Source organism: Thalassophryne amazonica, chromosome 13 (assembly GCF_902500255.1).
Source record: "Thalassophryne amazonica chromosome 13, fThaAma1.1, whole genome shotgun sequence".
Classification (NCBI taxonomy): domain Eukaryota; kingdom Metazoa; phylum Chordata; class Actinopteri; order Batrachoidiformes; family Batrachoididae; genus Thalassophryne; species Thalassophryne amazonica.
The window spans coordinates 16,616,478-16,641,512 of NC_047115.1; the positions used below are offsets into that span (position 1 = coordinate 16,616,478).

Consider the following 25,035-nt stretch of genomic DNA (forward strand, 5'->3'; position numbering starts at 1 on the left):
GCCGTGTTTGTATAATCCTGTCAGATCTCAGATGTTTAGCACAGTAGGTCCTGATTAGTACTTGGGCGAACACCTGTGGCTGTGTGTGTACTCAAGCCGCTGTGGCAACCCGAGCAACTGGGTGCAGGCAGAAATACAAACAACAACTAGAAGGTGACAAATCCACAAGCCATATCTAAGAATCAACCGATATCTAGCGAGTACCACGTGGTGTGATTTCCCATTTGCCCTTATTTTGAGCAATATTTGATCCTCTGCGTTCTTCCTTCTTGTCTGCTTCCTTCGTGCTCCCACTCGTTCGCCAGATAAAAACTGCCTCAGTCCTGCAAATGAGCTGCTCGTCTTTGCAAACTAGCAGTCGTGTTGATATGAGTGGACTGTGTCTGTGTCTGTTCACACTTTCTGTCTCCTGGTTGACACACCCGTGACTTCTTAGTCCAGTTCCTCTCCTCTACGTCTTCACCCACCTCATTTGCTTGCTCATTTTTTCTCTCTGTCACACAGCTGCATATTCACATTCACTCGTGTCTGTTCCACACACACACTGTCACACAAACTAACACTGAGTTGTGTCTCTGCTGTTGTAGGTAACGGACTGAGCGCGCACAATGGAGAGAGGAGCAGCCATCCAGACAGGCAGTTCACCATGCCCCCTAGTGTTCCTGCACGCAAAGACAGGAAAGACATGCCAGTAAGCAGATTTCTTCCATGATACTTGGTGATGTGCCGCAGAGACTGCAGTGAGAAATCAAACGCTTTTCCGTAGTCTGCAGCCATGATTGTTGTTTGATGACTGAATAAAAAGAATCAGAGTTTTGAAACCAAGCATCTTGACGCAAAGATAATTGAGTCAAGAACACAGGTCCTGAGGTAATTGGTTCCGGTGCTTATCCGCGGATTCTGTTGCATGAAGCAGATGAGAGTCCATGGCTCCTCCTGGATGGGACTCCAGTCCATCCCAGGTTACTTTCCCAGCCAAGGCCAGGAACCATTTAAACCTGGGTGGACTGGTACCATGCAGTTGAAGTGTCTTGTCCACTTTTTGAAGTAGAACAGTTCCTATGCCACAGAGCTCTGTTCACAAAAAATGCTGTTAAATTAACAAAGGGGCTTTAAATAGTCAGTATACTGGCTCTTCTTCAGGTTACATCACAGTGTTTCTACACCAGATCTGTGGAGTCTTGCTTTGAACCGAAGTCCATTTGGACTCTACACATTCTGATTGGAACTATGCATTCATTCATTCATTTTCTTCTACTTTTCTGGGTTGTAGTCATGGTGAAAGCAAACCCAACAGCTCATCCCACACTTCCCTATCCTTGACCAAGTCCTCTAATTCTTCCTGGGGAGTCCTGAGGTGTTCCCAAGCCAGCTGGGAAACATAATCCCTCCTGAGATAACCAAACCACCTCAACTGGCTCCTTTTGATGTGAAGAAGCAGTGGCTCTACTCAGAGTCCCTCCCAAATATTCGACCTTCTCACCCTGTCCCCAAGTGTAAACCCAGATACCCAACTTAGGAATACCACTTGTATATGCAACGTCAAATGCTGTGCCCTAGTCTCATATAGATTGTAAAAACGCTGATGTTTATTCTGGCATTATCATATTGCTGACATTTTTATGTAAGGAAACACATGTAAACAATAAATGGACAACATTGAGGACGGAAACATGTCTATGTCATACAATAAATCAATATTGTAAGTATTGTGAGAGGCCTAACCTCTGAGCCACTGTCAAACAGAGATACTACAGACTGTCTTGTGATAACCCCACTTGTAATTCTGTTTTATGGTATAATTTTCACTACACTGTGTTAATTCAATTCATCTATGTTTGTTAGAAACCAATCAGCAACGGACTCCCTCCGACACCAAAAGTACATGTAAGTGTTTTTAGCATAAACATTTCTATAAGTATGCAGGACTTGGTTATGGTGAAACACTATCATACCATATTATTTGTTTCACAACTTTGTTGCTGGTTTTCCGAGCAACACAATCAGATGTGGAAACCAAACTATGTCTTTGGAAATCAGTAACTAGCAGCCTCAGAAGAAGTGGTCACATTAAAATGTGCTGAGAAGATGAAAACCTCATCATTTGGGAATCGTTCTGCCTTTAATCTGAAGGGTTTGTAACCTGCACTGCATTTCTTCTCCGCCTCCTGCCATTCGCAGATGGGTGCGTGTTTCTCTAAAGTGTTCAACGGCTGTCCTCTGAAGATCCATTGTGCCACTTCGTGGATCAACCCGGATACCAGAGGTAACTTATTAAACGCCACCACACAGGGATTAGAGGGATGATATTTACAAGATCTGACCACCAGGACGAGGAGGTTCTTCTCAGTGAAGTCTGTTACCAACAAACTCATTTTAGTTTTGTGTTTCTTTTTGAAAATCAGATCAGTATTTGATATTTGGAGCTGAAGAGGGGATCTACACATTAAACCTCAATGAACTGCACGAGACGACAATGGAACAGGTGATGCTGAATATCATACAGACATACGTTAGATACATTTTTCCTCTGTGTAGCCTAAAACATGAGTCTGTCGTGATTTTGTAGCGTGGTTATTATTTGCAGTGTCTTTATTCTCTCTAACTTGTGTTTGTACGCAGCTCTTCCCTCGGCGGTGCACCTGGCTGTACGTCATGAACAACTGTCTGCTCTCCATATCTGGTGAGTTATCTTAAGTCTGCCAAACCGCAGAGGAGGGAGGAGGTTATGTGAAAATTCATTAAGGTATATCTTCTATTATACATTCCAAATCTAAAGTAGAACTCTACTAGTGTATACTAAGGTACATCTAAAAATCTAAAAAAAAGAGTAGAGCCACTTAGGTGCCTGGTCTTGAGAACCAGAGATGGTAGGTTGAAAAGCTTTTTTATCCCATGGGAACTCTCCCTACCCACCTAAGCAGCTCAAGAATATGGACAGCATGTATATAAGTGACATTTACACAATCAGATGGTAAACAACATATACAATAATATACTACACATTATTATTAGGTTATTCTCCAGGTACATCTGGACTTGAGTTAGAAAGGACATACGGTGTAAATCATGCGCCAAATCACTATGAAGTCCGTAGAACCCTTTTTTGAGAAGACACTGCCATCTAGTGGGCTCAGAAAAAAGCTCTTCTAATCTTAATTCTTCATGAGGCCTTATTCAGCCACCACTACCCACTAACCTTACAGCGACATCTACAGGAGCAGAGGAAGTAGTGATCACAGGGATTTGAAGGACATTTTAAATCTGCTTGATGTACATGTATGAGAGGCTGGAACAGGCTTCAGTCAGCAACGTCTGTTGTGTTTTCCTATGAAAATCACGTCAAAGTGAAATGCACCTATAAGAAAAGTGTTTGAACAGAAATTTGACTCGGGTGTGATGACGCACAGTAAGAATGGGGGGGGACGCTGGGGGAAATGTTAGATGTTGTTATTGCTGTTGTTTTTTGCTACTTTGAGGGTGTTATTTTTCCTTGGCATCTGTTTTTGTAGCCCCCTTTAACATAACAGTGTGATTAAAAAGAAATGACACGTCAGTTAAAAATATTGACGTCATCTCATTTTCAGTGTTGGCATAATCGATTGTAGCAAATAATCGCAGAATCCCTGTTAACGTGCATTTTCATCGACACCATTTTTTACCATCATTTTTTTTCCATCCCCATGCTGGGTTTGTTTGCGGCAGCGACCTGCTGAACATTTTTCCGTTAACGTTCTTGTCGCCTTTGATACCATATTGAGTAAATTTAGTTTTTCTTCTTTATTACATTGTGTGCTATGTATTTTTTTATTATTATTATTTTTTCTTCAGGTAAAGCGTCCCAGCTGTACTCTCATAGTCTGAGTGGACTCTTTGAACAGGCCAGACATTTGCAGAAGTTACCGGTCTCCATACCTACACATAAACTGCCTGATAAAATGATCCCAAGGTGAGTATGGAAAGCATCATATAATAAAATCTTTTTTCACTCCAGTTATTTGGATGACTTGTAATCTTCTGTCTGTTTTAATGTGTTAAAGTTAAAACGAATCACATCCATGTGCCATTCTGCTTAATTTTTCCCATTTTCTTGTCTGTTTACAGGAAGTTTGCTGTGTCCAATAAAATCCCAGACACTAAAGGTTGCCAAAAGTGCTGCGTAGGTGAGTTTGTTAGAAGGCTAATGTCTGTTTATGGTGATGTACTTAATATCACCTCTATTTAAAAAAAAAAACCTCTTTTAGTGTTACAGTCAAATAAAATACAATATACAACTAACAGTAGATGTTAATGCACCAGTTCAGAGAATCTGTTTTTATGCTTAAATTTCATCCTGTGTAACAAATATACATAATTATGAGGTGCTGATGGCTGGTTTTGTTCCCCTGCAGTGCGTAACCCATACACAGGTCATAAGTACCTGTGTGGAGCGTTCCAGTCCAGCGTCATGCTGTTGGAGTGGGTGGAACCCATGCAGAAGTTCATGCTCATCAAAGTCAGTGTTTCTTTGTTTGTTAGTTTTTGTTGTTTTAATCTGGAAAATTCCTCAGTTTATCTTCTTGGTCATTAAATAAGTAAACTTGCTAAAGCAAATTAGCACCTGACTGATGTGGATTTATATATATCGGCCAATATATACATTTTAAAAATGGCAATAATTCCAAACATTTCATTATCAAACCCTTACTGACAGAGAAGTGTAACTGAGGCTCGATGTTTTACAGTTTAAACATGAACTTTATTAGAAATAACTGAAAATGGTGGCCAAGTGGTTAGTGCACTTACACTCAACAAAAATATAAATGCAACACTTTTGGTTTTGCTCCCATTTTGTATGAGATGAACTCAAAGATCTAAAACTTTTTCCACATACACAATATCACCATTTCCTTCAAATATTGTTTACAAACCAGTCTAAATCTGTGATAGTGAGCACTTCTCCTTTGCTGAGATAACCCATCCCACCTCACAGGTGTGCCATATCAAGATGCTGATTAGACACCATGATTAGTGCACAGGTGTGCCTTAGACTGCCCACAATAAAAGGCCACTCTGAAAGGTGCAGTTTTGTTTATTGGGGGGGGATACCAGTCAGTATCTGGTGTGACCACCATTTGCCTCATGCAGTGCAACACATCTCCTTCGCATAGAGTTGATCAGGTTGTCAATTGTGGCCTGTGGAATGTTGGTCCACTCCTCTTCAATGGCTGTGTGAAGTTGCTGGATATTGGCAGGAACTGGTACACGCTATCGTATACACCGGTCCAGAGCATCCCAAACATGCTCAGTGGGTGACATGTCCGGTGAGTATGCCGGCCATGCAAGAACTGGGACATTTTCAGCTAACAAGAATTGTGTACAGATCCTTGCAACATGGGGCCGTGCATTATCCTGCTGCAACATGAGGTGATGTTCTTGGATGTATGGCACAACAGTGGGCCTCAGGATCTCGTCACGGTATCTCTGTGCATTCAAAATGCCATCAATAAAATGCACCTGTGTTCGTCCATAACAGACACCTGCCCATACCATAACCCACCGCCACCATGGGCCCTCGATCCACAACATTGACATCAGAAAACCGCTCACACCACACAACGCCACACACGCTGTCTGCCATCTGCCCTGGACAGTGTGAAACGGGATTCATCCATGAAGAGAACACCTCTCCAACGTGCCAAACACCAGCGAATGTGAGCATTTGCCCACTCAAGTCGGTTACAACGACGAACTGGAGTCAGGTCGGGACCCCGATGAGGATGACGAGCATGCAGATGAGCTTCCCTGAGACGGTTTCTGACAGTTTGTGCAGAAATTCTTTGGTTATGCAAACCGATTGTTTCAGCAGCTGTCCGAGTGGGCTGGGTCCTGGGCTGGTGTGGTTACACGTGGTCTGCGGGTGTGAGGCTGGTTGGATGTACTGCCAAATTCTCTGAAACGCCTTTGGAGACGCTTATGGTAGAGAAATGAACATTCAATACACGAGCAACAGCTCTGGTTGACATTCCTGCTGTCAGCATGCCAATTGCACGCTCCCTCAAATCTTGCGACATCTGTGGCATTGTGCTGTGTGATAAAACTGCACCTTTCAGAGTGGCCTTTTATTGTGGGCAGTCTAAGGCACACCTGTGCACTAATCATGGTGTCTAATCAGCATCTTGATATGGCACACCTGTGAGGTGGGGTGGATTATCTCAGCAAAGGAGAAGTGCTCACTATCACAGATTTAGACTGGTTTGTGAACAATATTTGAGAGAAATGGTGATATTGTGTATGTGGAAAAAGTTTTAGATCTTTGAGTTCATCTCATACAAAATGGGAGCAAAACCAAAAGTGTTGCGTTTCTATTTTTGTTGAGTGTAGTTTCAGTGCGGAAGGTTCCCGGTTCAAACCCCACCCCTGACACATTCCTCCATGAAATTGTGGAGTTGTGTCAGGAAGGACATCCAGCATAAAACTTTTGCCAAATCATTATGCAGATCCACCTCGGACCTGCTGTGGTGACCCCGAGAGAAAACAAGGGAGCAGCCATAGGGACTTACTATAATTATAACCAACAACCAACCAATGTATATCACGCGGTCTTCACTCGGATCGGCAGTTGCTGTATCACGTTGCTCAGCGTTTGCATGAAGTAGACTTCTTGTTTATTTTTTCCCCACCTAGCTGTTGGTATAGCAACCGCTTGTCTCAATGCTGTAAAGCGCCCACTCTGATTAAAAATTAATGGCAGCTGGTCGCTTTGCCGCTGTCTCATGTAGCTAATGTGACCAAGAGGTGATGCTTGACAGTATTGTAAATCATGTTGTCAGAGCGGCCTCTCTTGGACACACTTCGCAATGACACAATTTTCAATAGACAAAGCATTTTTTTTCTTTTGCATTTATTTGCTAAAATAATAGTTTACACATCAACAAAAATAATGCAATACCTGTTTGTGAAAGGTTCATATCGGCCAGTGTTATTGACCAACTGTTTAGGCTCTAAAGCAAATATTTATTTCCTTTCTCATATTTTTAGGCCCTATAGAAATTTGCTGTTCATGTTTTCTAAATGCCAGAATAAGTCATTCTTGACATCTTAATGCACATAGTGATGATATGTCAAAACATTCACTAAATTTTTGGGAGATGTAGTTAAGACTGTTATATATCCGTCTGTACAAACATTTGTCACTATATGCCCACAGCCCTTGGGCCAAAAAAATCTTGGCATATGAGTAGTCCATGGGAGGGGTGATCACCATAGCAACAGTGACCTGATTTGGATATTCATTAGGTTACAGAGTACAATTGTATTATGGTTTATAAACCTATAATACTTGAGGTAATCACACAAAGTTTTGACACAACCTGGAACTGAGTAAAGGTACCAGCTTAAGGATCAGATGACTTCTCTATTTAAGGTAACAAGATCATTACCCAAGTGTAGAATTTACCCAAAGCTGGGCGAAGGATTTGGTTCTTCCCGGCTTCTTGTTCTCACTTCCTGTCTGTACATCTTTCCAACAGAACATCGACTTCCCTTTGCCGTGTCCGTTGGAGGTCTTTGAGATGCTGGTGGTCCCAGAGCAGACCTACCCTCTGATCTGTGTGGCCGTCAGTAAAGGCACCGAACTCAACCAGGTTGTCAGGTTTGGCACCGTCAACCCCAATGCCACCTCTTCCTGGTTCACAGAAGCGGGTATGAACAGACCTTTTATGTTACACCAGACCTGGGCAAACTGCGGCCCGGGGGCCACATGCGGCCCTTTGCATGTCTCTGTCCGGCCCTCATGAGGTCTGTGATTATTATTACGTATATTAAAAATGTCAAGCTTGTGTGTTGCAAATCATTAGAGAGGTTTATTTTGGTATATTTAAATATTAACATATTATTACAATAATAAAAATGACCTATAATAGCTATTAAATAGGTAATTTTTTGTAAAATTTGTAATGGGAGACAGCTGAGTTATCGATGGTGTGGCCCTCTGACATAATTCAGGTTCCCTATGTGGCCCATTGTAAAAATTAATTGCCCACCCCTGTGTTACACCGACAGCTCGGTGGTTGCACAATAACTGAAACAGTTTGGATTAACTTTTACTACACACACTGCAAAATACAGCCCTTCGCTTCATCTCTCTCTTCGCAGACACTCCACAGACATGTGTCATCCACGTTACTCAGCTCGAGAGAGATACGATCCTTGTCTGCCTCGACAGTGAGTAATAAATTGAATGGTGTTTTTGATCAGGTCAAATTCAGACATTTACACCAGATTACTAGGCATTTGCTTGAGCTGCTACTTTTCCCGCATTTTTCTTTCAGGATGTATAAAGATAGTGAATCTCCAAGGGAGATTAAAGTCCAGCAGAAGTTGTCAGCTGAGCTCACGTTCAACTTCCAGATTGAAGCTATAGGTGAAGTTACACCGTCATATTGTAAATTACTTAGTCATGAAAGTGGACCTGACCACAGTAAGATGGACTGAGAATAACGGGCATGAGAATTCCCCGTGGATATCCAAGTTTGAATGAAATTGGAGTACTGTTGCAGTTATGATGAATAAAGCTGGATAGCTGCATTTTACTGGTCGAAGTAGGTAGATGTTGGAACATCATCTACTACAATGTCACAAATGCCTGAAATCTAGTTACACTGACCGATACAAAATATGTCTTATCCAGCATTAAAGTGTACTGCGTAGGGCCATCGTATCAATTGCAGACAATGCTGTGATCTTTGGGGGATCTGTGGATACCCTGATCGCAGCACTTAAGAACCTGAGTGAAGAATCTGAGTGTCGGATTTTACAGTTGTCCTGAATAAAGATTAAGGTCCAGCCTTTTAATAACTTCCTGGAGTTGCTCGTCATAAGTGGATCTGTATGTGGTGAAAGTGTTGAACTTGTAGAGGCTCTCGCTTCTCTCTGCAGTAACATTCAAGGTCTTCAGCCTTTGAGATCAAGAGACTCCTGGGAAGAGCTGATGGAGTCATGAGGTCACTGGACAGAGGTGTTTGGCGATGCTGAGATCTTTGCAGCAGAACCAAGGTCAAAGTCTTCAGGATCCTGGGGCTTCCTGTCTCCTTTTATGACGCTTGCAAGTTAACGAAAGACCTAAAAGAATGACTAGAGGTCTTTGGTACCAGATCTCTCTGGAAAGTCCTGAGTACCACTGGACTGACTTTGTGTCAAATGAGGGGTAACTTGAGTAGACTAGGATGAGGAGTATCACTTGCCTTTTGAGGGAGTGTCAGCTTTGACACTTTGGCCATGTAACACGGAGGGGTCTGAAATTTTCATCTTAGGTGCATGTCCACTGTGAGAGACATAATCTAAAAAAAGAAAAAAATCCGGAAATCACAATGTATGATTTTTTTAAATAATGTATTTGTATGTTGCTGCTGCAAATAAGTACTTGAACCCCTACCAACCAGCAAGAATTCTGGCTCTCACAGACCTGTTAATTTTTCTTTAAGAAGCCCTCTTATTCTGCACTCTTTACCTGTATTAACTGCACATGTTTGAACTTGTTACCTGTATAAAAGACACCTGTTCACACAATCAATCACACTCCAACCTGTCCACCATAGCCAAGACCAAAGAGCTGTCTAAGGACACCAGGGACAAAACTGTAGACCTGCACAAGGCTGGGATGGACTACAGGACAACAGGCAAGCAGCTTGGTAGAAGACAACTGTTATGATTATTTATTAGAAAGTGGAAGAAACACAAGATGACTGTCAGTCTCCCTCGGTCTGGGATTCCTATGCAAGATCTCACTTTGTGGGCTAAGGATGAATTCTGAGAAAGCTCAGAACTACACAGGAGGACCTGGTCAATGACCTGAAGAGAGCTGGGACCACAGTCACAAAGATTACATTAGTAACACATGATGCTGTCATGGTTTAAAATCCTGCAGGGGCAGCAAGGCCCCCCCGCTCAAGCCAGCACATGTCCAGGCCCGTTTCAAGTTCACCAATAACCATCTGGATTTTCCAGAGGAGGCATGGGAGAAGGTCATGTGGTCAGATGAGACCAGAATAGAGCTTTTTGGAATCAACTCCACTTACCATGTTTAGAGGATGAGAACAACCCCAAGAAAACCATCCCAACCGTGAAGCATGGGGGTGGAAACATCATACTCTGGGGGTGCTCTTCTGCAAAGGGGACAGGACGACTGCACCGTATTGAAGGGAGGATGGATGGGGTCATGTATTGCGAGATTTTGGCAAACAACTTCCTTCCCTCAGATGACCCCAAACACACAGCCAGGGCAACAAAGGAGGGGCTCCGTAAGAAGCATTTCAAGGTCCTGGAGTGGCCTGGCCAGCCTCCAGACCTGAACTCAATAGAAATTTTTGGAGGGAGCTGAAACTCCAACCTGAAAGATCTAGAGAAGATCTGTATGGAGGAGTGGACCAAAATCCCTGCTGCAGTGTGTGCAAACCTGGTGAAAAACTACAGGAAACGTTTGACCTCTGTAACTGCAAACAAAGGCTACTGTACCAAATATTAACATTGATTTTCACAGGGGTTCAAATACTTATTTGAAGCAGTAATATACAAATAAATTATTAAAAAAATCATACATTGTGATTTCCGGATTTTTTTTTTTTTAGATTATTTGTCTCACAGTGGACATGCACCTAAGATGAAAATTTCAGACCCCTCCATGATTTCTAAGTGGGAGAATTTGCAAAATCGCAGGGTGTTAAAATACTTATTTTCCTCACTGTAGGTGCCTGAGTGTTGAGGACGCCATTAGATGGAGAAGAATATGAGGGTGCCCTGATTTTACCTGGCTGAGGGAAGATGGCTTCTTTTGAGTGATGGGGGTGGACCGGTAGTCTGACTGCATAGTTGATATCCAGAATCCAAAGAGGTTCCGTGTTGCAATGTATACAGTAATACGCATTGACAGTGCAAGCACCCAGACTTGACTTCCGCTGGGAATTCTTCTGCCTGGGATAAGAAAATTAATAGATATTTGAACTTGGGTTTGTGTGTAGAGTTTGAAATCGTTCATCCTCATTTATTTAATCCATGATGGGGTTTGTTTTGCAGTTTGTCTCCAAGACAGTGTGTTGGCCTTCTGGCGGCATGGCATGCAGGGTCGGAGTTTCAAGACAAACGAGGTGAGACTGTGTACTCGCTGACTTGGGTAGTAATCCATGAGGTAATCCATCATGGTCATTTCATCCAACATGAAATGACCAGCATAGCTTGGAAAATGTTGCACTCGTCCTGCTTCGACCTCAGTCTCTGTTTCTCTCTTTTCAGATCACACAGGAGATCTCTGACAGCACACGTATCTTCAGACTACTCGGGTCAGACAGGTGAGAAAACACAACACACCTGCCAGTAAATGGCATTGAACACAAACACTTCAGGCTCTGTTAACGTCTGTTCTGATGTTTCATCACTGAAGACGTGCTGACTGTAGACACCCGGAGGCCGAGGACGAAGGCCTCTCTCTGCCCAGGTACCCTCACTGCTCCTTGGCCACAGCTGGTCCAAACTCTGCCTCTTTCTCTCAGGGCTTGGGGCTGTTTAATGCCAGCTGCATGGGTCAGGAGTATTTGAGGAACAGACGGGGTTTAACATAATGAGACAAATTTTTTCGAGAGTTTACCCTTGAAGCATTGGGACCATAAACACCAAACCTCTGATGCAGCTTTTTGGAACTCTGGTTAGGGACAGTGGCGTCCAAATACATTCCAGAAAGGAGATTTCACTCAGGAACTCATTCCATCTGCTCAGTGATGTTTAATCAGTGAAATCACCTGCTGGAGTCAGTGGTTGCAAAGAAAACCTGCCCCCTCTTGGCCCTTTCTAGAATGTCTTTGGACTCCACTGTGTTAGGACTTTAGCAGTGCATCAATCTAATGTAAAAAAAAAAAAAAAGTTGATGCATTTCTAATACTGGAGTGATATTAAAATAAAAGCAGGTCAGTGTTGGTAAAACCTGTATAAATCTGTAAAATGGACATAATGACTGTTTGGAACAAAGCTATTGGTGTTTATGGTTGCAGTGTTATTATGCAGAGTGTAAGTTTATGGGGTCTGTGTGTAAGGAGCATAATGCTTTCTTTAGGTTTCCTGAGGGTGACTGTGGTGTCATTCGTGGCTCAGTGTCTGGCTTATTTTAGGATTGTTGGATCATCATCTTCTGCTTTGTTCGTGACAATAATGTGGCTTTTTCAGGGTTGGGCCAATGCCTGTGTGGGTCCTTTGCTCATGTTCTATAGCTACAGTAAATCTCAAATCTTTGCAAAGCTTCCACTGGCCACGTTTTTAAGTTGTTTTCCACCCTCCACCCCAATGAAAAACACAACACTGCTGTATGGTGGGGGTTGTTTTATCAGGAATTGAGGCAAAAAAGTTGGTCACACTGGCATTTCAAAACCTTTTATGATCGTATGTGGAGCATTTGTGGCTGGCAAACAGTTAGTGCACTTGCTTCCAAAGCAGAAGGTTCTCAGTTCAAAACCACTTCTGCCCTTTCTCCATGGAATATCAGGAAAGACACCCAGCGTAAAAATTTGTGCCAAATCAATGTACAGATACATATCCTATCTGCTGTGGAGCAAAACAACTTGAATACGATGACACAACTTATTTATGAGTGTTGTTAGTAAGCAGTGGGATAAGGAGTGGAACAACCAGTAGTTGTCCCACCAACAGAACCAATGGTTCAATTCCTTGTTTCGGTACCTATGTATATCCTTGGATAAAAGACATCAGCTGAAATGTCCCAGTCCACCTACTCCTGGTGGACTGGGACATTTCGTCTGAGGAAGGGCAGTAGCCCGAAACGTCTCGCCTTTACTAATAAAACTTTTTTGCATGGGAGCGTTTCAGTGGTGCGGATCATTCAATTTTTTTGGTTAGTCCACATACTCACCATGGCTGGGGAAGTAACCTGCGTCCCATCCAGGGGGAGTCATAGGGAGTCTCCTCCCCTTTGTTCTTCTGTATCCAGGGCTAAGTCTCAGGGATGCACTAAAATTTGGTTCCCGATGTCCTGCATGGACCCTTAGATCTATATAGGACCTCGAGGTTCGATATAGGACAATAGACTCTTACTCCGTCAGTGATCTTACTCAGTTGCATTCGTGACATTTGATATTCGTGTACACTGACTGGCTCCATGTCGTGGGACTGCAGGACTTTCAAAAAGATACTTGGCCGCCCAAATTCCAGCTGTCAACTCCAGTGTGACCAACACCTTTGATGTGATGAATATTTTGTGGCGTCCTTTCAAGCTTAAGGGAATTGTGATTGTTTTGCAGAGTGGTGGTTCTGGAGAGCAGACCTACCGAAAACCCTACAGCCCACAGCAACCTGTACATCCTGGCTGGCCATGAAAACAGCTACTGATACACACGCTCTAGAAACGGACAGCCAGCCGCCGGGAGAATCACCGCCACCCACGCCAACCCTACCGCTAAGTACCCATGCAACCAACCTTAATCTTCACAACCAGCCTGCTGGAAGTCCGCCCGAGGAGGCGGGTGGCATCCAAGTCCAGGACACTGTTTTCAGGTTGCCGCCAATTATAAATAGAGCTTGCATATCAGCACGCCGTAATGTAGTGAAGCCAGGGACCACTTCAGGCTCTCTTTGAGGTGGAGGTCTCTATGGGTCCACATCTTACAACTTACACATTTTCTAGAAAAGCTGGATGTCAGCACACATGCTGATGTTACCAAGTGGATCAAATATTGGCCAGATGTTCTGCTGCTTGTTTAGTTTTCACTAACACCAAATAAATCAGAAGATATCCACAATATGATCGGTTCCATCCACCTAGAGAGAGAGAGTGAGAGAACACCAAACGTGAAAAGAACCACAAAATCACTACAACAAACAAGCGTTATGAGCAGAATTAAATCTTTGCACGTTCCACTTGAATCGGTTCATGGATGAGAAACAAGCAGGAGACGTGCAGAACAGATTCAGGTCAGTTCCTTCAAACTGAATGGACCCCTGAAGACCACTACAGAACATAGGACCCTGCACCACACCGGGGACATTTTGAAAGGTGGCATAGTGACATGAGATGATGGGTCATCCAGCTCCTTTGGTGTCTTCAGCTGAAGAATCGAGACTCGTTCACAAAACCGCCTGCCCCCCATCCCCCATACGCCTCACTGGAAAAACCGCACCGAGCACCGTCTAACTTTAGCACTGCTGCTACTCATCCTACATGTACTGCTAGCGCTACTAGTTCTGAACCTGCACAGAAACGCCATGTTGCACAGAAAATATCACCTGTTCCTCGCTCTGGCTCTCCTTTTTTCTTTTTCTTTTTTTTTTTTACTGCAATTTTATTTATTGTGGCATGTTAAAACTTTACCGATTGGGATTGTCTTCCTGTTTCGGTTTAAAAAACAAAAGAGGATAAAACAGACTTAAGAGCTTTCTCATTAATAGCCGTCACCACACTACACAAGTGCTTAATGGACCTCTATTTAATTGTTGTAAATATAATATAATATTTTTGTTTGGATGGAGACGAACACTAGAAGAGTGTGTGTGTGTGTGTGTGTGTGTGTGTGTGTGTGTGTGTGTGTGTGTGTGTGTGTGTGTGTGTGTGTGTGTGTGTGTGTGTGTGTGTGTGTGTGTACAGTACGAGTGTGGAGACAAACGGGCGTGCTGTCGTGACGACAAGCTGGAGCAGCGGCAGGTTGGCGAATTCAGGCCGAAGCCCGCCACAGGTGGGCAGCGTTTGTAAACTTATAATGAACTATAGCTCAGGATTGGACAGCGAAAACACAGGAAGCAGCACTGATTGGTCGTTTTTATTTAGCATGCGCCATCATCGCAACCTCCTGGTTGTTAGCGCCATAGCGACTGTCACCGACAGAGTGACTATTATGAGTTCTGCTCATTAGTTTTTACTCAGTTTGTTCCTCCTGGTTTCAGCCTGATCCGTTTAATTTTATGACATTTTAATCGCAAAGCTTAATTTTCTCGTTTTGTTTATGCAAATTATGATTTTTTTTTTTTTTATGAACCACTGGTGTTAACAATTTGCACAGAGAAAAAGGTATTTGCTAAACAAATGTGATGTCATTATATAATATATGACTGTGTGTGTGTGTGTGTGTGTGTGTGTGTGTGTGTGTGTGTGTGTGTGTGTGTGTGTGTGTGTGTGTGTGTGTGTGTGTGTGTGTGTGTGTGTGTGTGTGTGTGTGTGTGTGTGCATAAAGTGCATCTTGTACAGATCTCTCACAAGTCACAGTTTGTGCTTCTGAGGAGCAACAACAGGTTTTGTTTTGTGTTGTTTTGTTTGCTGGCGTAAAAAAAGGAAAAAAACGTGTGCATGTTCCTCCAGCGTGTTCGCTTTGAGCCGCTGTTGTTAGCAGTAAGGAGCTGGAGGATGGCTGGAGTTTGCACCACATGAAACAAGGACCATTTTAATGATCACAAGAAAATAAATTGCCATTTTGCTGAGAACGTCAGAGCAACTGTCATCAGAAAACTGCTCTCAGGGTTCTCCAAAGACAAACACTACAAGTTTGTTTAAAAATTAGATTTGGGCTTCGTAACCCGTGCAGCCACGCCCACTTCCTGGTTAGCCTTTTATCCCTTCAGCGTATGTAAAACGGCTTTTATTTTTAACCGTATTGTCATACTTTAGGCCAATATACAAATCCAGGGTTGTGGAGGGAGTCAATGTCAAGATTTTGGTTTTATTTTTTGTTGAGGTCTTGTTGTTGTTGTTGTTGTTGTTTGCTTTCAAATTTACAATTCTGAGATCTCAAAACCATCATACAGTGTGGCCCATAAGTATTTGGACAGCGTTGCACACACCCTGTATTCGGCCACAACTGAAATGAAACAGTTGACATGCTTGTAGTGTCGACTTTCAGCTTTAATTCAAGAGAAGGAACAGAGACATCAGCCGTTTTTATACACACGACTTCCATTTTCAGGGGCAATAAATAGTTGGACAAATTAAATATGAGGATTATTGATGTAAATCATTTTGTACTCAAATTTCTTCAAACCATGACCATTAGATTCAGTTCCAAGTCACTGAATCTATTTTGGACTTAATTTGCATCAATGTTTCTCAAATGTTTTCACACCAAGACCACTTATCCAACTTTTTTTAAACGAAAGAGCCTAACTCCCCTAATAGCCAAAAATGATAATAATTTGCATAAGAGTTAAGTTAATAATGACAATAAGACATATATTCCACCATCTATTGGACTTTTGAGTCATCTTAAACAGTTTGAGAAACACTTTTCAGTTAGAATATAATTAAAAATGTGATATTTTACTAATATACTTGGGGACCACTAGGGGTCACTTGTGGACTCTCAATGGCCCACTGACTTACATCAGTCTTTAATAAATGGAAATAATATGGTACTACTAGTAATCTGTCTGTATTATAAAGATGTCAGTGCTGTAAAGGTTCTGAGACCCATTAAACTGGTGTTCATCAGGGATGTGTTCTGGGTCCTACAGTGTTCAGTATTTGCATGGACTGGATGTTGTTTAATTCAGTGACTTAGCTGCTTTTGTTGGCAAGAAAGGTTTACTGACAATAACTTAGTGGACAAAGGACGCAAGGTGGCTTCATGGTGGTGTGAATGAGTCGAAGTGGGGTAACAGCGCATGCTCCAGACTTGACTTAAATCATTAAGTGCTGTGAGTATGGTAGTGTGTGCTAAATCTGTCTGGAGTAGGCACTTCTCACAAACTGAGGATGTTAGGAGCTTCTGGGAAAAAATGCATTGTGCCACTTTTGTCTGGTGACTCACCAGTCACAACTTCATGGTGTAGCGGCGCAGAGAAAGGTTTCAGTGCCCGAAATCATACTAAATCTAAGCTTGAGCGTCCCGTGTGACTTCTGGCAAACTGGCTAAAATTTGATACAGCGGATAAAAGTTGCTCATGAAATTGAAGTCCAAGACACATTCAGTTGCCTAAAAAGAACTGGTTGTGATGATTTATGTTAACAGTTGTTGTATTTAGTTTGTCCAGTTACTCATGGCCTCTGGAAATGGGAACAGTATGTACAAAAAATGGCTGTAATTCCAAAATGTTAACGTGATGTTTAGGGTAAACGTCATGAATTAAAGCTGAAAGTCGACAAAAGCTCCATCTCCCCATCCAAGTACTTATGGACTTAACTGCTGTTACTGAACAAACTGAAACTTAATTCTCCAAAATAACAAGGCTTCTATGGGTTTGACTCATAAATCTGTTGATGCCAATTTCTGCTGTCACAGATTTGATCTGAATCATTTCCCTAAAACAGGTTTCGTTCTTCCATTTATACTTTTATAGAAAAACTTACTTTTAATTTGTGGTTTATAATCCTGACAAACTCTGATCTCGTCACATCTAGAGATCATTTACAGACCTTAATGTCACCATCTGTACCACATAAAGAAAACAGTCCTCCCCAAAAGAATCCTGGACCCACTTTAAAATGAAAACCCACCTGCTTTGTGTCCCATTCAGATTATTTCTTATATGCAGAAATGTTTTAATTCTCAGTCCTTCTGTGGTGAATGAAATTTTGTCTTAGCTGTTCTGTTGCTGTTACATCACCGTGACGTTTTGTTTTCATAATGCAGTGCACGTTATAAAATGTACATAGTGTAAAATACAAATGGGTTTGTTTTACATACTGTATAATTGCCTATATTTTGGTTTCAGAAGTGTAACAGATTTATGAGATGACAGGTTAACACATTAAAAAACAAAAAACTCAGCTCCATTGTGTCTTGTATATTTTCTGACGAATGCGTAAAAAGGTTTTGACAGTAAACTTATAGATGCTGTTTCACAGTCGCAGGCAGAACTATGTTTGTTTACGTGTATAATGGTCCAATAATATGCTCATGGTTTATTGTTTTTGTGTTTTGTTGCTGCCAGAAGTCTTGACACTGGCAGCATGGTTCTGTTAATGAGCAAACTGCTCATTCTGTCTGCTGTCCATAGTGTTAATGTCACCCGGTGTTTTTGTTTTGTTTATATAACTGTAGCACCAAAAAAATTTTAAGAGTACTGTATTTTAGGCGTATAAGTTGCACCTGTAAAACACTGTTACATCACCTTTCCTTCTAACAACACTCAATAAGCATTTGGGAACTGAGGACACTAATTGTTGAAGCTTTGTAGGTGGAATTCTTTCCCATTCTTGCTTGATGTAGGACTTCAGTTGTTCAACAGTCTGGGGTCTCTGTTGTCGTATTTTGTGCTTCATAATGTGCCACACATTTTCAATGTGCGACAGGTCTGGACTGTAGGCAGGCCAGTCTAGTATCTGCACTCTTTTACTACGAAAGCCACGCTGTTGTAACACGTGCAGAATCTGGCTTGGCATTGTCTTGCTGAAATAAGTAGGGACGTGAAAAAGACGCTTGGATGGCAGCATGTGTTGCTCCAAAACCTGGATGTACCTTTCAGCATTGATGATGCCATCACAGATGTGCAAGTTGCCCATGCCATGGGCACCATCACACCCCCATACCATCACAGATGCTGTGGCTTTTTGAACTTTGTGCTGGTAACAATCTGGATGGTCTTTCTCCTCTTTGTCCGGAGGACACGATGTCCACGATTTCCAGAAACAATTTGAAATGTGGACTCATCAGATCACAGCACACTTTTCCACATTGCGTCTGTCTACTTCAAATGAGCTCGGGCCCAGAGAAGGCGGCAGTGTTTCTGGATGTTGTTGATGTATGGCATTTGCTTTGCATGGTAGAGCTTTGAACTTACACTTGTAGATGTAGTGATGACCTGTGTTAACTGACAATGGTTTTCTGAAATGTTCCTGAGCCCATGCAGTAAGATCCTTTAAGATCCTTATGTCGGTCACGGCATTCATTGTGGTTTTCGGCCTTGCTGCTTACGTGTAGCAAGTTCTCCAGATTCTCTGAATCTTCTGATTATATTATGAACTGTAGATGATGGAATCCTAAATTCCTTGCAATTGAACATTGAGAAACACTGTTTCTTAAACTTGGAGTATTTTTTCAAGCAGGTGTTCACAAAGTGGTGATCCTCGCCCCATCTTTGCTTGTGAATGGCTGAGCCTTTGAGGATGCCCTTTTATACCCAATCATGACACTCACCTGTTTCCAATTAACCTGTTCACCTGTGGAATGTTCCAAACAGGTGGTTCTTGGAGGGTTCATTAACTTTCCCAGTCTTTTGTTGCCCCATCCCAGATTTTGAAATGTGTTGCAGGCATCTATTTCAAAATGAGCAATTTTTGCACAAAAACAAGTTTATCAGTTTGAACATTAATATCTTGTCTTTGTGGGGTATTCCATTGAATACAGGTTGAAGAGGATTTGCAAATCATTGTATTTTCTTTTTATTTACATTTTATACAATGTCCCAACTTCATTGAAATTGGGGTTTTGTGTGTGTGTATGTATGTGTATATATATATATATATATATATATATATATATTTATGTGTGTGTGTGTGTGTGTGTGTCAAACTGGATTTTTGTGCATACTTGGTGTATTTTTTATTAATTAACATGTATTCTTTTATTACTCAGCCCCAACCAGTCCCAGCAGAAGACTGCCCCTCCCTCAGCCTGGTTCTGCTGGAGGTTTCTTCCTGTTAAAAGGGAGTTTTTCCTTCCCACTGTCGCCAAGTGCTTGCTCACAGGGGGTCGTTTTGACCGTTGGGGTTTTTACGTAATTATTGTATGGCCTTGCTTACAATATAAAGCGCCTTGGGGCAACTGTTTGTTGTGATTTGGCGCTATATAAATAAATTGATTGATTGATTATTTTGAGTTTATTTTTATTTAGTGTTTTGATTCCTGGGAAAGTCCTGCATAGACATTATAATATTATTATTAATAATTACGAATTGCACTGGAGTATAAGTCGCAGGGCCTCCTAAGCCAGTAAAAAAAAAAAAAAAACAGCAACTTATTCCAGAAAATGTGGTGTGTGTGTGTGTGTGTGCTATACACAATTTTCTCAGTTTCTGGCCATAAAACACGTAAAACTAATTTTTTTTTTTTTTTGAAAGCAGAACCACAAAAGGATTTTGTTTCCCCATTGTTGACTTTATTGATGATCATTCATAATTTTGTGCACAGTCAGCAACACATGCTTGAAAAACCATCAACTTCCTGCATATAGACACAACCAATTATGAGTATACACACAATGTGATACATACAGTTATTATATAAAGCAATGAATTACACTTCAAAAAAGAAAGCTATCGGAACATTTTGGTTTATTACATTTTGACCTGACTACATTTAATTGTGTGCAGTGGATTTTTTTTTCTATAATCTTTAGTTGCACTGTCTTGATTTGGCTTTTAAAACAGTTTTGAATATAATAATGTATGAACTCTGGAACAGTGACTGATAATTACTGAGACCATTCAGTTGTAGTTAGCATAATGACAGTCTGCCGTGTGAGCTCCAAGTGAACGGAGTGCAACTCCTGCACGTGTCAGTGCAGCTGAGGTGTTGAATGACTCGGCTCACTGAGACCACGAGTCGTAACGAAAGAAAGAAGAGGCTCACTGCAGACTGCTGGCAAATGACGTTCAAGCTGGTTTGAAATACCGATCCACCACCAGACTCTTGACTCATTGAGGGCACGCAGACACAGCAAATGGCAAGAATAAACACTTTGAAGAGGCTTCATGGACATTGAAGTTCATGGGAGATCCAAATCTTCTGACTTTTGTGGCTGTTTGTTGGGTTGATAGCACCTGCTTTTGCCATCCAGACCATCCAACAAACCACGCTACCATTCGTACCTTCCAGACTCAACTCTCTGTCTGGACCAAGACATCCACCCCCCACCATCCAGATTTTCCCACACCCTGCTCACTCATTCAGACGATCTACCATTTCACAACAGCCAGATCACTCCACACCTGCTCCACCCATCTAGCATGACCACACCTGCTCCAGTATCTGGAAGCACCTACCGTGCCACAAACACTTGCATCGTTGTTGCTGTAAGCCCAGATAAGGTCAAAGAAGGGCCACAGAAGGAAGGCTTTCCCTGTTGATTCCAAAATAAACTGCACTGAAGTCCTTTGCTTTCAGATGGAACACACCTAGGTACGGTTTATGGAGTAGTGAGATTTTTGGACAGAGATGTTTGTGCAAAGCTTAATACCTTCACACAAGAACATGTCCAGTAACACAGGTGCTTGAGTGGGTGCAGATTATTATTATTTTTTTTTAGAAATGTGGAAAATGGAATCTGTTGTCTCGTTTGGGTGGTTGCCATCTAGGCCCAAGGTGGTTCCATGGTGCTGTGGATGCAGCACCAGACTTGACTTGATTTTGGTTTTGATGCTTTCTGTCTTCCTGTATAGTTTGAAAGACCCTGAATCCTAACTGGTGACCAAAGAAGAATAAGTGGATGTCCTTCAGTACTAGAGAAATCCTTGGGTTTTCACTGGAATCACTTTGTGTCAAGTTACTGGTGACTTAAGGACTTGAGGTGTACTACTTGACATTTTGACCCATATGGAGTTTGCCTGAGCATGAGCCAGTGTGGACATTAATCAGTGTTAAGACCACAACAACTGGAAAAGGCAAAAAAGGGCCAGCCTTTCACCGGGTATGGCAGATTGATGACTACTTTTGGGAGATGGAGATTGGACCGGTTGTCTGCCTGGGTGGTTCTGTAGTGTGGTTTGATGTCGGTGAACACTTGACGCAACCACATTATGCAAGTCTGACCCAGCTACTTGCAGAAAGTGTTGGTGACGCTCTGTGATTAGTGCCTATGCACATTGAAATGACTTTCTAGACTTAATGTGTCAAGAAACCTAAAAAGAAAAAAAAATGCTGTAGTTTGTAGAGATTGTAGAAATGTAAATAAATATGTAGCGCATGTTGAGTTCCCCCCAACTAATATTGGAATATCAAATCAATTTTATTTATATAGCGCCAAATCACAACAAACAGTTGCCCCAAGGCCGCTTTTATATTGTAAGGCAAAAGCCAATACACTAATTACAGAAAAACCCCAACGGTCAATGTTAGGCAATCAAGGAGAGTGGTCCCGGAGCCGAGGCTGTGCATGGAGGCGAGACCCACCAGATCTAACTGGTAATGCTCCACCTCCCGCACACTCCGGCTCCTTCCCCCACAGCGAGGTGACGTTCCACACCCCAAGAGCTAGCCCCTGCCGCCCGGGTCTGGTCCGTTGAGGCCCTCGACTTTCACAGCCACCCAAAGGATAGGACGATGAATTGCTTACTCCGTGTAGGGAATACGGCCTTGCCCCAAGTAAAGGAGTTCAAGTACCTTGGGGTGTTGTTCATGAGTGAGGGGACGATGGAGCATGAGATTGGCCGGAGAATCGGCGCAGCAGGGGCGGTATTGCATTCGCTCTGCCATACTGTTGTGACAAAAAGGGAGCTGACCCAAAAGGCGAAGTTCTCGATCTACTGGTCAATCTTCGTTCCTACTCTAACCTATGGTCATGAGTGTTGGGTCATCGCGTGCACAAGCGGCCGAAATGGGCTTCCTCAGGAGGGTGGCTGGTGTCTCCCTAGAGTAGGGTGAGAAGTTCAGTCATCCGTGGGAGGCTCGGAGTAGAGTCGCTGCTCCTTAGTGTTGAAAGGAGCCAGCTGAGGTGGTTCGGACATTTGGTAAGGATGCCTCCTGGGCGCCTCCCAAGGGAGGTGTTCCAGACACGTCTATCTGGGAGGAGACCCCACGGAAGACCCAGGACTAGGTGGAGAGATTATATCGCCACACTGGCCTGGGAACCCTCGGGATCAGAGGTGGTCAATGTGGTACAGGAAAGGGAAGTCTGGGGTCCCTGCTGGAGCTGTTGCCCCAGTGACCCGAACCCAGAAAAGTGGTTGAAGATGAGATAAAATGTTATTATACACTTATACAGCAGTTCTGAATACACAACCCAGTCTTGTGGTTATTCTTGAATATGTCCTTAAACATGCATTTGTGTCAGTCCATAATGGTGTTGGTGATTGGTCTTTATACCGCAGTGCCACTATTGAATTCCACGTGAGCCAGTTTTGGGGGTTTTTCCCCGATGTGTCCTGTTCACCATTGCTTTGATTCTCCTGTGTTTTCTCTCCGCCCTTGTCTTTCTTCTCATCAGTGCCTTCCCTGTCGAACCAAAAAAACATATAACAACGTCACTAAAGTCTTCTTCGCCTGACCACCTGTGTGTCTTCCTGCAGTACTATGGCCATTACCTTTTTCTTGAAGAGCTTCTTGAAAGAGCTCCTGAAGCCTCCTTTGTCCTGCTTCCGACTCCTCTCACTGAAGGGGGTGTGGTTATTCTCCTCTGTCCTCATCCATCTGCTTTGACTCTCGTCTCCCCATGAGTGGAAGGCAGAGTCCTGCTGGTGTTTAAGACTATATTATGAGTTGCCTTCAAGATTTCACACGTTAATGCGTCCACAGGACAGTTCCAGGGTCTTAAAACTCTAAAAGTGTTGAAGGGACTCTGTGTCACTGGGACATTGATGCTGAGTAAACAAGGACATAGGTGTCACAAAGAAGAACTACAAAAGAATATGAGTGGTATTATTTGTGAAGATAAAAGTAAACTAATAATATCTTTGTTAGTTCCTTTGGTTCCTATATGGAGGAGTTATAGGAATTGTTCCATGTGTGTCTTGGCCTTCACTGCCCAATTCCTCAACACCAAATCATGGTAGAAGAAGGATAAGTGAGATGTCTTCATCTTCCAACCCTCTCCATCAGCTCTTAGGCTTCTTGATCTCAAAGGCATAGGATCCAGAGATATGAGTGTCACTGCTCAGATATGGCAACCTCGCAACAAATCACCACATACAGATATATTTCTGATGGGTCAGTCCAGGAAGTCATTCAAAGGCTGGATTTTAGTTTGGATCCAGGACAATTACAAATCCAGACACCGATCTTCTCAAGGACTGTAGTCAGAGTATCTTGATTCTGCAAAGATTACACCATTGTCTGCAAAGTTGAGGTCAGCAAACATTTACATGCCGACAAAGGCACCAAAGTTGCTGGTCTCCACAAAACTTACCCAACAATTTAAGGCATAAGGTCTGTAGGAAAAGGGGTTTGGCATTGAGCTTGAGACCAGCAGAGCCTCTGTTCAAATCCCAGTTAGACCAAATATCACCTAGGGCCTTTGGGCAAGGATCTCAATCCCCAAGCTGCTCCCAGTGCATGGCAGTCTGAGGAATCATTGTAGAGAGAAATGCAGTCCATTTACTATTTATGCGCCTGTTGCAATCCGTAGTTGTGAGACTTGGGTGCTAATCAGTGACCTAAGGTGACACCAAGATAACATCGACATTTTGGTCCAATCTTTTTAAATTTCTTATCACAGTTGGGCTGAATAAAGCCGAACTCGTGGTCAAACGTGTCAATTTCTCCTAATTACAAACTTGACCAGTCTGTGAGGTCACGGCTCTGTTTCTCAGTTGGAATTTTTTCCGGATCAGGAAGCGTTCTCAGCCCCTTGTTACAGCTCAGCTTGGTGAGGTATATTTACTGACCTTTCAAATTTCACCATCACATATGATGAAACATTGGGCATAATTTCATCCATTACAGGAATTGTTGATGGTGTTGCAGTTCAAACGCCAGTAGCAATGGTGCAATCCACTGACAAAATGGTAGCACACTGTTGTGTAAAGTTTCATTTGATATTCAGCTACATGTATCTTCAGGACAGGTTGACCAGTTTGTTAACTGAGGTTTCTAATGTCAAAAGTAAAAACTGTAGATTTAAAAACAATGGATGGAGATCGGAGCTTCACAGAATGCCTTAGAAATGTAGATTTTTAAAAGTTTCCAGAGGGGCATGTCCTTCACCCTCTTGTACCTTCAGTACACCCAACCAGTCACACCTGCCCCTTCACCAGAAGCTAAATCCTCTCCTTTTAGCCCCAATGTTGACTTATGATCTTCTTCAGGGTACTAATTGACAGTTGACACTAATCAATTACACTAACAACGTTTTCTGATATTGTTGTTGAAAATGTAGCAGTTGGTCTCTGGCAGGGCAGTTAGGTCAGTAAAATTCTTCAGA

At 42.5% G+C, this 25,035-nt stretch overlaps 1 protein-coding gene across 1 annotated transcript in view; it reads left to right on the forward strand.

Annotated features, from left to right (window-relative positions):
• The window catches only part of LOC117523777 (mitogen-activated protein kinase kinase kinase kinase 3-like), a 116,938-nt gene extending 101,515 nt beyond the window's left edge, over window positions 1-15,423 (forward strand). Inside the window, 15 exon segments of the mRNA XM_034185392.1 lie at window positions 588-691; window positions 1,846-1,887; window positions 2,182-2,266; window positions 2,406-2,485; window positions 2,623-2,683; window positions 3,832-3,949; window positions 4,105-4,163; window positions 4,392-4,495; window positions 7,512-7,683; window positions 8,137-8,205; window positions 8,313-8,356; window positions 8,359-8,404; window positions 11,053-11,123; window positions 11,269-11,324; window positions 13,281-15,423. Coding sequence (XP_034041283.1) covers window positions 588-691; window positions 1,846-1,887; window positions 2,182-2,266; window positions 2,406-2,485; window positions 2,623-2,683; window positions 3,832-3,949; window positions 4,105-4,163; window positions 4,392-4,495; window positions 7,512-7,683; window positions 8,137-8,205; window positions 8,313-8,356; window positions 8,359-8,404; window positions 11,053-11,123; window positions 11,269-11,324; window positions 13,281-13,368 — 1,199 coding nt within the window. The 3' untranslated portion in view covers window positions 13,369-15,423.
• The last annotated feature ends 9,612 nt before the right edge of the window (window positions 15,424-25,035 follow it).